The sequence below is a fragment of the Sminthopsis crassicaudata genome, chromosome 4, assembly GCF_048593235.1.
Source record: "Sminthopsis crassicaudata isolate SCR6 chromosome 4, ASM4859323v1, whole genome shotgun sequence".
NCBI classification, from domain to species: Eukaryota; Metazoa; Chordata; class Mammalia; order Dasyuromorphia; family Dasyuridae; genus Sminthopsis; species Sminthopsis crassicaudata.
The window spans coordinates 123,597,870-123,613,131 of record NC_133620.1 but is presented as its reverse complement, the minus strand read 5'-3'; the positions used below and the strand labels follow the sequence as shown (position 1 = coordinate 123,613,131).

At 34.0% G+C, this 15,262-nt stretch overlaps 1 protein-coding gene across 2 annotated transcripts in view; it reads left to right on the top strand.

The window, feature by feature from the left end:
• Positions 1–6,476: 6,476 nt before the first annotated feature.
• The window catches only part of LOC141565773 (uncharacterized), a 93,640-nt gene continuing 84,854 nt past the window's right edge, over positions 6,477–15,262 (top strand). For both annotated transcript variants that reach the window (XM_074309333.1, XM_074309332.1), the window contains exons 1-3: positions 6,477–6,654; positions 9,268–9,674; positions 13,734–13,830. In XM_074309333.1, coding sequence (XP_074165434.1) covers positions 9,498–9,674; positions 13,734–13,830 — 274 coding nt within the window. In that variant the 5' untranslated portion in view covers positions 6,477–6,654; positions 9,268–9,497. The remainder of the gene's footprint in view (positions 6,655–9,267; positions 9,675–13,733; positions 13,831–15,262) is intronic.

Sequence of the window (15,262 nt, the reverse complement as noted above, 5' to 3'; positions counted from 1 at the left end):
TATAATTATAAATCAGACATTATGATAGTCTCTCTGATTTGTTGAAAAGATGCCAAAGTTAGACATAGAGAAAAGACTTGATGAAATGTTTCTGGATTTACATATACTTTTTAGGCTTTTGTACTTTTATTTACAAAAAGTCACTTTGTAAATCTTCTACTACAACTACTATTATATTACTTGCTTATTTGGCAAAAGGGGCAATATGACCTAATGGGTAATGGATAGAAAACTGTCCTGGAAATTAGAAATATCTAGTTTAATCCTATTTCTGATACAAACGTGACTTAATTTCTTAGTAATTGTGCTTTATGCAATTCTCAAAGACTATGAAAGAGGGCACTTCCCCAAAGAAGTTTCATATATCCAAAAAAAAAAAAAAAAAAAGAAAAAAAAAAAGAAAAAAAGAAAAAAGGGACCAGGATCCCTTATTCTTTAAGGGGAAGTTATTATTCTAAGAAGTTTACTTTTCAGATGCCCAGCTAAGACAGGAGGCTCAGGAGGCTCACCCATCATGCAGTCTGAGAATATACATTTATGAAAAATCTTAAGGCATTTACAAAAGAAAAACCCAAATAAATTCTAGTTACAGGTAGTATCTTCCACTGGATCTATCTGTGTGCTGAAATGGAGCATAAAGTCATACATTTAATTCCCCAATAAGAATAAAATAATTATTTTTTCTTACACAAAAACAAAAAACATCACTTGCTCAGACCGGTACACAACTGTCCTCTGTTGAATATAAACTGTGTTGACATTTGATAATTTCTAGAAGGATAAAATTGAAGCACTAATTCCAAAAAACATCCATCTCAAATAAAGCTATATTTACATAAGTAGGCAATATAAAATTGGGGCATTTAGGGTATCACCTATATCCACTCTACCAAATGGATAGAGAACTAGCCTTGGAATCAGAAAAACTCATCTTTGTGAATTCAAATTCATCCTTAGATAATTAGCTTTGTGAGTCTGGAAAAGTCATTTAATCCTATTTTTCTCAGTTTCCTCATCTATAAAATGTACTGGAGCAGGAAATGGAAAAATACTCATTTCTTTGCCAAGAAAATTTCAAATGTGGTCATGAAGAGTCAGAAGTTGCTGAAATGACTGAATAACAATAATCTAAAATTGTCAACTCAGCAGAAATTATTTGTTAGTGTGACTAAGTTTACCTTAAAACATATCTAAAATCAGTAGAGGATTTGAAACTCTGCAACTGAGGCCAAAGAGCACTAGAGTTGCAGTCAGATGATCTGGATTATTGAAACTCAGCTTTGCCTTTTCTTGTCATTGCGATAAAGGTCTTTTCAGTTCTATAAGCCCACAGTGATATGATAAAAATGAAATTAAACTTATTAAACTGAAATCTCATGCTGACAATTTAGAAAAGATATAGAAGTACTAATGTTTAAATTTTTCCTGAGAAATACTACTAGATTTCAAATTGTGTTTCCTCCCTATCTTTAGCATTCATATTACAAATAAAAACTCACCTCCAAGAGATCCTATTCCAATGTCTTATGGTGGTGTGGCTGTAACCCCTGGGTTATCAATGTCTAGTAGAAAGTAAGCTCTGTCAGATTCTGCCAGACTAGAGAAACTTTGGATAAATTCCTGAAAATAGACTGTATCTGCTGTCCTAGGACTAGCCTAGGCACAAGTAAAATCATTCTGCACAAGGGGGTTAGTGTCATAGTAACACTCTTGATATGAATGATTCTCAGACCCAGACATGACAATTGACTAATGGGTGATGAGTTCTTTGAATGTGGCAACTCATAAAACAAAAATAGACGAGAAAATCTCCCATAGTTCCATGTTGATCCCCTTCGCCTTGTATAATGGTGATAGAAAAATTTTGAGGAAGCAGAAAGGAGTATTATGAATCACAGAAGTTTTAAGTAAACAATAAGTGTTAACTTGATAATTGGTATTTTAAATGAGGTATTTGTCCAATGATTGGAAATAGATTTTGATATTCTTTCTATAAATGAAGTTAAAAGAGAGAAAAATGTTGCCCCTCAGTGGAAGGAAAGATAATTCATTGATTCTCATTGGAGATGTATATAAAGGAACCTGTAGAGTTGGTTTTATCATGCATCCAAAGATAGTAAGAAAAATCATTTCATGGGATATTTGTTGTTCTTTACTGGTGTTACTTATAATGAGCATTAGAAGAAAAGATAATAATGAAGATAAATTTCAGTCCATTGTAGAGGATAAAAAAGTAAAGAAATTCTATGAAGATAGGAACTCCAAATTAAATCCCCATCTATTTTTATTTTTTATTTTTTTATTATTATTATTTTTTTCTGAGGCTGGGGTTTAGTGACTTGCCCAGGGTCACACAGCTAGGAAGTGTTAAGTGTCTGAGATCAGATTTGAACTCTGGTCCTCCTGAATTCAAGGCTGGTGCTCTATCCACTGGGCCACCTAGTTGCCCCCTCCCCATTTGTTTTTAATGCCTGGTGGTATCAAAGTTAAGAGGGAGGGGTAGAAGGGAAAATAGCAAAATAAATTTTTAAAAATTCAGTTCAGAATAAAGAAACAAAAAGGAACAAAAGATTATAGGCTACAGAGACATCTCACACATATTTTATCAATCAACCAATAATCAACAACTATCTATCTATTAAGCTCTTATTATATGCCTGAGTTCAAATATGGCCTCAGATGCTTAGTAGTTGTGAACCCCTGAACAAGTCACTTAGCCCTGTTTAACTCAGTTTTCTCATCTGTCAAATGAGCTGGAAAAATAAAGGGGAAATCACTACAGGATCTTTGCCAGGGAAAATTCAAATGTGGTAACAAACAGTCAAATATGATAGAAAAAACGATTAAGACATGCCAAATACAACACTTTGCTATACCCTAGAGATACCAAAAAAAAGAAAAAAAAAAAAAAAAGCAAAAACATTTCCTGACTTCAAGGAGCTTATATTCAAATGAGAGAAACACTTATAATAATTTGTAGAATACAATTTATAAAGAATAAATACATAATTTAATAATAAATTTATGTTAGCTTAGCAGAAGAAGGTACTATCAATAATAATAATAATAAAAAAACAACCAGTATTTCTATGGGGACTTTATGATTAGCAAAGTACTTTATATATGCTGTTTTATCAGATGGTGATGATGTTGTTGACCACTGAATAATATTGCAAGAAATGAAGTTAATGATATCTTAACAGACAGGAAATGACTGGCTGCCAATATAGGAGTCATTTCTGAACCAGCCATCTGTATATAGTGAGACTACTTATTAAAACAAAGATAAAAATCAGCACCAAATTAGAAGAATAAAGACATGATATCTTGTGAAATTAAAATAACTTCACTTTAATTTAATTAAATTATTGAAACATATATATATACAGTTATGGGAATAATATACACATGAATTGAAAGCATCAATGATGAAACTATTAGAAAGTAGAATTAGGCCTTTGCAAATGATATTCTATAATGTACTATATATATATTACAACCATAAAGTTGATTAAAAGATACAAAGAATGAAAGATACTACTGTGTTTTGTTGTCATGAAAAAGTTTTACTTGATATAAAGTATCACCTTAATGTTTTTCTCCAAACAAGGTGTCTCATGCTGATGTCAAAATTATATTAGATTCCTTAAAATATATACCAATATATCTATGCTATTTCATGTGATAGTCTCATTAACTCCCATGAATTCAATTATTATCTCTTTATCAACAATTCTTAAATCCTTTTATCCATCACTAACCTCTCTCCTAACTTCCAGTCTCTCATATCCAATTGTCTATTACATATACTACAAATAAGATGTTGCACAGACATATAAACATGATTAAAACTGAATTTATCTTTGCCTCCTTCAATCCTCCCCTGTTTCTAACTTCCCTGTTACTGTTGAGGAACGACCATCTTTTCCAATTATCCAGATTCACAACCTAGGTGACATTATCAGCTTCTCACTCTCTGTCACCCCCCCCCATCCAATCTGTTGTCAAATATGGTCAATTATACCTTCTTAGCATCTCTCATATATGTCCCCTCTTTTCTTTGACATTATCATCACCCTGGCATGGGCTCTCATCTGCTTATCCCTATATTATTGTAATAGCTTCTTTGGTCTTCTGATAAATCTTCCCATTCTACTCTAACTTCCATTTTCTTCTCCATGTGATCTTCCTAAAACACAGTTCTGACCATGCCACAGAAATCCTCTCTGCTCTGTAAAGTCCAATGGCTTTCTCTTGCTTCCAGAATCAAATAAAATTATAATATTATTTGGTATCCAAAATCTTTCATTATCTCTCACCTCTTTCTCCCACAGCATCATTTCAGACTTCATATACCTTACCTTTATCTTCTTCTCCATATTTTTTGAAGCAGTGGGACTGGCCACAAGATACTCCAACTCTCAGCTCAGGCATTTTCATTGAATATCCTCTGTCTAGATTCTCTCTGTCAACATTTCCATCTTCCTGACTTTCTTCAAATTCTAGCTAAAACTGTACCTTCTACAGGGAGACTTTCTTTATCCCCCTTAGTTCTAATGCTTTCTGTCTTGTCTGTTGATTATAATTTATTTCTCTCTCTCAATATAAAAAGTATAAAAAGATATAGATATATCTATTTAATAGGTAGAAATATCTATCATCTATCTTGTTTTTACATTGCTTGTGTTATACATAGTTTTATATAGATTGTAGACTCCTTAAAATCTAAGATTGTCTATTGGTTTTCTTTTTATATCCACTTACTTAGGACAATGCCAAACACACAGAATAGGTGCTTAATAAATGTTGATTCCAAGTGGTTCTTGAAACATTGTAGAACCTCATAAAGGTGGTCTAATTACTTTAAAAGAATCTGTTCTAAGAATTCACACAGGAAAAATTAAGTGATTGAAGAGTGCCTATAATTCAGACTATGATGTACATGATATAAATACTAGACATGTATAGCTCTCTCTCTCTCTCTCTCTCACTGCAAATTGATAATGAATTTAGCCCAGAATTGTCCCACCTTTTAATCCAACCAAGCTTATCCATGAAATATGAATATAATATTCTTCCAGTTTTATGTGAGTCATTACATACTGAAGTCTCTGAAAAAAAGTTGAGGATTATTGAAAAGGCAATGAAGAAGTACCTGATGAACATAAGAATGAACTGCCTGAATTATATTATCAATAAGGATTATAAAGGGGGAAATTTCATATATACAAAGCTATATTTATAGCTATCTATTTAGATAGAGAGTCACGAAGAAATGTATAAAAAACAAAAAGTTGGGCTACTTATATAGTGGGCATGAGAGATAAATCCTTGTGCTTGAGTGGTTTTCTTACAAAGTAAAGAGAAAGTGAAGGCCTTAGAGGCACAGTGAATAGTAAGCTTGCAGGAAAACCTGTACAAGAGCTAATTTTCTTGGTGTAGATACCACTTGAGGCTTTAAAGAAATAAGTTATTCGCCCAAGGATTTAAACTTAGAATTTCTGTTTTAAGGTACAGCTCTCAATTCAACAGTATAGAAAGTATGGATTAGGTGGGAAACCCTTGAAAGGGGCAATCCACTAACCCCTGAACAAAAACCTCTCTTTATCAAACCCAGATTTTATCCAACACCATTGTTAAAATTTTACCTCAACCTATGCTATGTGCAGCATCATGCTGGCACAGGTAGGAAAGAGATATGTTTCAAGGAAAGAGCTGGTATGTTTTGGAATCCCTCTGATTTTAATCTCTATACTTCAAGTTGGGAAGCAAATGGGATAAAGAAAGAGGGGGAAGATCTTTCATTTCCCCAGAGAAGCTCAAATTACCTTTACAGGGATTATCTAGTTACTTAGAATAGATTATCATCATTCTTGACATTTTTGAGAATCAGTGGCAAGAGAACATTCATTTCCAATAGACAGGAAAAGAAAGGAAATACTAAATGGCTGGAGATTTGACCAGATTTTCAAAGCATACTCAGCGGGTGGTAATAAAAACTAGTTTGAGTCTGAGACTCCTGGGTTTCTCCTTCATTTTTTGCTCTCATAGTCCCAAATCACTGCAGGCCTGAATTGCAGACTGTTGCTGTTGGTGTGACTTTGAGGGTGCAATTTCAAGGCATTATGCACTTGCACCTGTTGGGATGGAGACAAGATTCCGGCCCCTCGAGTCTGCCTACAGCTTGGGGTTGCCTGGATGGGCTTCCTAGATTTGGGACGCTCAGTGACGACCCCAAGGACGCTCGCGGCTCCGTGCATTCTTCCCGGATGGAAGATTCAGTCCCATTCTGTAGCTTCAGAATCCTCTGCGAATTCCACATCCCGCTTCCCAGTACTTCGGCCCCAGACGCAAAGGAGTTCCTTCTCAGGCTTTGTAACTACAGATCAGTTTCCAAAAGGCCATAGGGACAAACACCTCACCCTTTCCACTCGAGGAGCACTGTTTACAGTTACTGTGGTTACAAGAGCAGAGGCAGCCGTGGAAAAGGAGAGGGAGGCTTCAAAGGATTTCAGTAAAAGCAATCAGCAAGGATGTTCACTGCGCTTGACACATTCCCCAATAAACCATGTCCTGAAACCAAGGACTTCTTGCCACCTACTTCCCAGTAAAGATTCAGAAGGCGCTGAAGTTTCAGTCTGAGTCTGAGAACTGGTAAAAGTCCCTTGTGTTATTTTGATATTCTGATTTCCTCCTCTCATTTCCTCCTTGCTCCTTTTCCCCTCACCCCAATGATTTCCTTTAATCTTTCTTTGTGATAAGGGACTTGTTCATTTCCAAGTTTTTTTTTTTTTTTAAACTAAGTTGGAAATTGAATTTTGAAGTAATTTGATAACATAGCTGTGTTTTCCAGTAAATGTTGGCAGTATCCATAGCCTTTATCTCTTAATTACTTATACCCCTTCCTTGCCTTCAACAATCCTATTCCTTGTAGTTTCTAAAGAAACATTCAAAATGTTTTTATAGATATCATACTCCCGTAATTATAGAATTATTAAAAGTGAATATCAATAAAATAAAATTATTTGAAACAAAATCAAAATTCTATTTCCCTTCTATTTATTTGTAATCAGTGAAAGAACAAAAGGGGGAAGGGCAGAAGAATTTTATTATGTGCCTGACACTGTGCTAAAGGGCTTTGATTAAAGAGTTAGTTAGAATGGGCTTGTAATTATATAGCAGAGCTGAAAGTTTCTATTTTGCTTTTTGTTTGTTGAGTTAGGGTTTTAGTTAGGAAAAGTGGGAGAGGGAGGAAGAATATGAAGACTGAGGGTATCCTCAATTTTCTTATTCACCTCCCTCTTTGCCAGCCCAGGAATAGGTCTTCTTGGAGTCTCTAGACCAATCCAGTCATAGATTTGAGATCTCTGAAGTTAACTTTAGTTTTAAGGAATCATTACTTTAATATGCAAAAATTATTTTTTTAAGCATTGCTGTTCTTTTCCTGCTCCCAAACCTCAAGGCAGTTTTAGAGAGGGGAACTTCCCCCACCCCTTACTTGAGGATTTAAAAAAATATTGAAAAACATAATTCATCCTGTAGATAGATAATAATCTGGATCCAAAATTTCATAGGAAGAAGAAAGTGGATTGGATTATGTTTTGGAAACTCTGCTCTACTTTCAAGGATCCCAAAATTGTTTCCTTTTGCCAAAACCATCTTTATACTGAGAATCTGTCACTTTGTTAGTGACAATGCAGAGTTCTGTATTTCATTCTCTTTTCTGTCTTTTTCTTTCATTGGTGAATTCTTGTTTTGAATACTGCAGCCCAATTATGTTGTCTTTTCATTTATCCATCATATGGTGGAAATAAAATGAACACAACTTGTTGCTTAAAAACCTTATTGATTAGGGCAGCTAGGTGGTGCAGTGGATAGAGCACTAGCCCTGATGTTAGGAAGACTGAGTTCAAATGTGGTCTCAGACACTTAACACCTCCTAGCTGTGTGACCCTGGGCAAGTCACAACTCCAATTGCCTCAGTAAAAAACAAAAAAACAAGTCAACAAAAACTTTATTGATTGAATAATTAGAAATCAAATATGAGGAGAGTTAGAAACTATGGAGGCTCTTTAAAAACTGGTAAAGGAAAGTTTTGAGAAAGTTAATGAGGGTTCATATTTGGAATGACAAAGAGGAAGAAAGAAAGGGTAGAAAAAGGCTCAAAGTGGGAGGGAGTTAAAGATCAAAGGGAAGGGAAATTGTGAGATATGAAGGTCAGAGGAATAGAAAGGAGAAAATAAAATATTGAAAAGTTTACTAATATAAGCCCTCTTCTGAAAAAGATTAAAGACTAGGGGACACTTCTCTGACTGAATTTAGAATGGCTGTACATAAATTTCCATTCCTTTTTGAGATCTGGTAAAAGGTACAGGTACTTTATAAGGGCATCTTGGGCACATTGAGCACTGGATTAAAATTCCAGAGGGACTGAATGTAAATCCTATTTCAGAGATGTATTGGTTGAGTGATTTTGAACAAGTTACTTCATCTCTGTTTGTTTCCTCATTATGAAATGGGGATAATAAGAGCATCTCTGTCCTAGGGGTATTGTGAGGATCAGTTAGGAAAGCATGGATAAAGCATTTTGCAAACTTTAAAGCATTATGTAAATGCTAGCTATTATCATTTATAAATGGCATTAAAGACATTTAGAAATGCCTTGTGTAAGCTCTCTGAATGATATACAGAATCAAGGAATTCTAGAACAGGAAGGGACCTAAGCTATCAGTAGTATCCTACTCCTACACCATGCAAGAATTCCCTCTTACAGTACCACTGATGAAATTGTGAGCAGAAAAATTCTTTGAGAAACAACCCAGCAGATGGCTGTACTGTTCCTCTAATAATAAGTAAATCTAAAAAAAAAAAAAAAAAAGCAATATATAGGAAATAACTGGAATTCTCTAACAGCAGGAAGGAACATTCAAAATGGGACTTGAAAGAGAGTAAGATATAACACCTTCTGAGACACCAAACAATGAACAATATTTTAAACATTACGCACAATCTTGTCTCTTCCTCTTCCTCTAATAAATGATTAGAGTAAAATCGTTTGGATTGTAAAAATGACTATTGACAGTGCTAGGAACTGGTCGTTTTAATTGTAGAGATTTATTCTCTGACATTTTTTCTGCTCAATTTTTCTCTGCCTTTTATCAGAATGTCACTCTGACTGGTCACCTATCAGAAAGCTCCTCTCAAATTTAAAAATAATTTTTTCACCCTATTCAGATAGTTTTTGTTTTGTTTTGTTTTTTTAATCAGTAATGGGGCAGATACAGCTCTGATTGTGGAAACTGAATGTCCTTTCAGCATCAGTGATGTCTAAGGACCCTGTACCCAAGTTGATTGGCAAATAATCTCTTCATGATAAGAATTTAGGAAAAGTAATATCTCCACCTTCTACAAGTTTGAATAACAGTGTGACAGACACCTTCACTAAGCAGCTGATTCCCTTATGTTACTCAACAAACTGCAATTTGGTGGTGAAGAACATGGCTCTAGAGGAAGAAGCAAACCCAAATCAAGTTTTTGATGATGCCCAGCAATTGAACATTTTGGCCAACTCAGTCTCAATCTCTCCATTAATGACATCCAGCAGAAATCTAACTGGGTACCTTCAGAAGACAAAATTAAATGATCCTTCAGAAAAACTGCCTACTGCTTGCCAGGTAAGTAGTGAATACCAGCCTCCATATTTAGATAAGAGAAATGACTAAGAAGAAGGCCTTAGAAATCTAAGAGTGTTGAACTATGGAAATCCAGAGATTGTTCACTGAGTCTACGCAGCCACATAGCTCCCTTTTCTAGTCTTTTCTGTGCCAGACAGAATTGCCTTACTTGTGGGGGGAAATTGCTGCTAGGCCTCTTGCTTCATACATCTTATATATGTGTGACCCATAGGGCCATGTTCCCCTGGGTTACCTTTTCCCTTCTTGTTTGTATAACTCAAAATGAAATAAAATTCCGTGACATCCAGGCCCCTTTTTTCTTGTCACTAATAATTTTAATTAATTATTATTAATGCTTATATGGTATGCTTATACAATAATATATAATATATAAATTTAAGTAATAAATATTATATGTGATTATATAATATAATAATAATTTTAGAAAACTATTTCAAAATATTTTCTTATTTAAAATGTCCTTCAGATTGAGTTGAGGCCTCTTGCCTTCTGATGGGTTGGGGAGCTATTTTACGTTTTCCTGTTTATACAATGTCTGGTCTTTGTTTATCCTCTAATGACTGGGTGTATAACTTCAAAGCGTCCCCCAGGGAATTCTGAGGACCCTTTTCTAGGTAACTGACTTTGGCTGGCCTTTTGACAGCTTTCTCAAAAGCTTTCATTGCAGGATGTTTTCAGAATCTATGTCAAGGTGCAAGCTCTGTTACAACAAAGCAATGCTGACAGGGGCTAAATGTTGGCATAGGATCATAGCTTTCCTATATCTTCTTATATCCAACCTTCTACCTTTTCTTGTGCTGCTTTCCTCATGTTTTTTTGGAAACTTCTCAACTGGGAATCTTGGAAGAAAATTCCTATCTGTACTATTCTATCATAGCCTCTCTGTCAGTAGAGGTTCCTTGAAGTGTGAGAAGAGAAGTAACATTAGACTCAGTAATCCTTAGGATAGATATGGGGCAAAAGATGAAGATGGGATGAAAGAAATACAAAGAAGCAGCAGGCAAAGCCTGAAGGGAGAAAGATGCTATTCCAATAGGAAAACTGGAAAAGTGAGACTAGAGCTTAAGTACTAGGAAGAAAAATCGCTATTTTTTGAAGGGATGAGTTGTGACTGGAAAATAGTTAGGTGGTAGGATGATATAGAAAGAGGAGTGATGGTAGTTGGATAATTCATCTTATTTTTTTTTTAATAAAAATACTTATTGGTGTTTTTTTTTGTTTTTGTTTTGGTTATGTTCTACATATATCCCCCAACAATAATCCTTCCTTTGTAATAAAGAGAGACAACTAAGCATCAGCAATCAACTCAGTGGCTATATTTAATAGTTTATCTGCTATTCTATACCCATAGTCTCTCAATTCTCTGTCCTAAAAGGAAGATACATTTCCTTAATTCTTCTCCAGAGCCAGACTTGGTTAAACTATTACTCAGGGTTTGGTTTAATTTCAATTTAACAAACATTTATTAAGAACCTACTGTGTATATGATACTGTATCAGAGACTGAAGAACTGTTTCTTAACATTTTTATTTTTGTTGCTATGTCTTTAAATTCCCCCTTTACCCTATATTGTGAGCCATCTTTTGGTACAAGAACTTTAAAAAAAAAAAAGAAAAAATGGCATTTCAGAAAGTCTAAGATGATTAGAGAATTTCAAGCCTATTCACTGGAGAAAGAGAGTAGTTACATGAAATTGGCCCGCCAACTCAGAGGAAGGAGGAGGCTAATTAATCAAGAAATACAGGTGGCTTGAAATACAGCCAAGGAAGAAGAGCCTATACTTTGAGGGTGAAAAAAGGTAGGCATCTGTAATAAAATAGTAGAGAGAGCTATTCCCTAACCAATTAAAAGAAAAAGAAGCAGAGATGACTTTTTTTCAATTTTCACCCATTCTTTTATTTTTTCTTCATAAAACTACTAAATCCCAAAATTGTTCCCTTCAAATTTAATTTCACAATTTTTTTTTCTGATTAATAAGCTTTCTTTTTCTCTCCATCCCAGTTCCATCTATCCACTGAATAATAAAAATGAAAAACACTCTTATATATGTATAATAAAATAAAACAAATTCCGACACTGTCCATATCCAAGAATGTGTGTCTCATTCTTCATTTTAAGTCCATCACATCTCTGATAGGAATTGCACACTTTTTTGATCCTCTGGATTCATAGTTTTGTTTTTTTTTTTTTTCATAGTTTTTTTTTTTTTTTTTATCATATTGGTCAGAGTTCAAGAGTTTCCCAAAGTTATTTTTCTTTTTTTTTAAAATTTTATAATTATAATTTTTTGACAGTACATATGAATGAATAATTTTTTTTACAACGTTATCCCTTGTATTCATTTTTCCAAATTTTCCCCTCCCTCCCTCTATTACCTTCCCTAGATGACAGGCAATCCCACACATATTAAATGTGTTACAGTATAACCTAGATACAATATATGTGTTAAATCCAATTTTCTTGTTGCACAGTAAGAATTAGATTCCGAAGGTATAAGTAACCTGGGTAGAAAGACAATAGTGCTAATATTTTACATTCAATTCCCAGTGTTCCTTCTCTGGGTGTAGCTGTTTCTGTCCATCATTAATCAACTGGAAGTGAATTGGATCCAAAGTTATTTTTCTTTAAAATGTTATTTTCATTGTATAAATTTTCCTCCTATTTTTGTCCGCTTTATAATTCATAGAACTCTTCCCAGTTTAATCTGAATTTTTTTTTATTCTGATATGTCTCATGATGCATTAATATGCCATTATAATCATATACCATGATGTGTTGAGCCACAAATAAATTGTGGATTAATTTAGATTAACCATCTCACCTCTATGTTGAAAAAAATATGACAATGTTTACAATGTTGTTGTCAGAAGATAAAGGTAACATGAATAAGAGAGTAGTAGAAAGACTGTTGAACCAAGCACTTAACATTACCATTTCCCCCAGTACTTTCTGCCTATTTTTTAGTGTAAAACAGAAAGTACTATATATATTCTTTTTTTTTTTTTCTGACACAATTGGTTAAACAGAGTCTTAGCTCTGCCACCTCCTAACATGCGACTTTAGGTAAGTCATTGAGCTTCTCTGAATGTCAGTTTTCTATATTGTAAAATGACAAACAAATTAAATAATGTGTAAGATTAACTAATCAACAATCAATAAGTATTGATCAAGTGCTTACTATAAACTAGGCCAGTCATATGCAAACCCCCCCCAAAAGAATTGTTATTTTCAAGTAGTAAATATTTTATTGAGACAGAAAAATGTACATGGGTAGGTATATTCAAGACATATATATGTATATATATATATTTATATATATGTATATGTATATATATATATATATATATGAAATACTAAATAAATACATGATGGAAATATATAAGTAACAAGAGAATGAGGGCATCAGCAATTGGGATCAAGAAAAACATTGTGTAAAAGATGGAGCTTGAGCTAAGCAAAGAAGGAAGAAAGGGATTCCATGGGGTGAAGGCAAAGTGAATATTCGATTGGCTTGTACAATGTATAATGCAAAAGTACAGAGATAGTATATGAAGTGTCCCATCTACAGAACAATGAAGGACAATTTAGCCAGATGTTAAGATCAGGAAGGGGAGCAATGAATCTGTAATGATAGGTTGGAGTTAATTTGTGAAGAGCCTTAAAAGCCAGACGTAGAGCCCTCATCATTGTAGCAATTGGGAGCTAGTAGAGTTTGGTCCATTATTATCCTTTGTCCTTGAAGAGGACCAAAAATAATATCACTATGTTGGGGTCAAAATACAGTATGTCTGACTGTGACTGTTCAAACTAGTATATCAATAAGAACATTTGGAATAGATATGTCTCTAAATTTGCACATTTCACATTTTTGCACATAGGAGAATGAAATGGTCAGATCTGCACTGAAGGAAAAATCACATTTTAATTGATATACATAAATGGCTTGCAGTATGGCCAAAGTTATGTGGGTAAAGGCAGTAGTGTCATGCCATTTTTGACATTATGTGTATTATATATTATGTATATATTTGTTTTCAGATCACAGGATCTCAGGAACAGAGGATGTGCCAGCAAATAAAACAGCTACAAAGATTGGTGGAAGAACAGCAAAGAATTATTACACTTTACCACTCAGGTTGTACCCTTATAGCAAGTTAATGAATAACACTTCTGATGCATGAGAGCCAGTGTGTTTTATCTTGAAAGAAAATACTATTGATTTTGGCTTAAAGCTTTTTATGACCATTTTAAAGGTGATGGCTCCATATTGTGCTGCTAATGTAGCTACTGGGTTGCCAATAGTACAATGGATAGAGTTCCAGAACTGGAGTCAGAAAGATTACTCTTTCTGAATTCAAATATGGCAACAGACACTTAGTATCTATATGAACCTAGGCAAGTAATCTAACCCTACTTGCTTCCGTTTCCTTATCTTTAAGATGAGCTGGAGAAGGAAATGTAAAAGATACCATTATCTCTTCCAAGAAAATCCCTAATGGGGTCACAAAGAATAAGATCGGGTATATTTTTATTTACATCCATTGAGGGAATTTGTTTTACTTGACTAAATATATATATATATATATATATATATATATATATTTGTTACAAGAAATATGTTTTTTTTTTCACAATGAGGTAAACAATATAGATTTCTACAGATGTGAAATGTTGCTTGCACTATCAGATAAAGTCGCTGTATTGTTAGTTTTGCTCAAATGTTTTACTTTGTTATAAGAGACCTTTCATGAAATGGAGTAATCTGTGGATATTGGTAGTGAAAAAAACAAAGCACAGTGATAAAATGTAAAAACAACAACAACAACAACAACAACAAAAAACACCCTCATTCAATAAACAACAACAACAAAGAAAGGCAGATAAAACACAAAACCCAACCCTGCTATTTAATCAAATTATTGTTTGATCTTGGGCAAAGTATCTTATTTCCCTGGCTTCAGGTTCTCATCTGTACATTCAAAGAGATTGAATTTAGGTAATCTCTGAGATTCCTTCCAGTTCTAGCTCTGTGATTCTGTAAGACAAGTAGTTTAGAAACAAAATGTCATTCATTTATGTCCAACTCTATGACCCCCATTTGGGATTTTTTTTAGCAGAGATATTAGAGTGGTTTGCCATTTTCTTTTCCAGTTCACTTAACAGGTGAGGAAACTGAGTCAAACAGAATTAAGTGACTTGCCTAGGGTCACACAGCTGATAAGTATCTGAGGCTGGGTTTGCAAGTCTTCCTGACTCTCCAGGTCTAGTATTCTATCTACTGTGCCATCTAGTTGCCAGTTTGGAGCCCAAATGTGAAAACTTTAAAAAGTAGGCTAAGAAACTTTTGAACATAAATTTATTTTTAAAAAATCTTTTATTTCCCTTTGGATTCTGAATTAGTAATACTAGAAAGCAATATATTTATCTCTAAGCTTGGAAAATATCTAAATATGAAAAGGGAACATAACTGACCTTTACATTTTGAAAGATAAATAATAGTACATATAGCTTTAAATATGGGCTGGAGACATTACTTGATTCAAGGAAACAGAAATCAGACTGAAAAT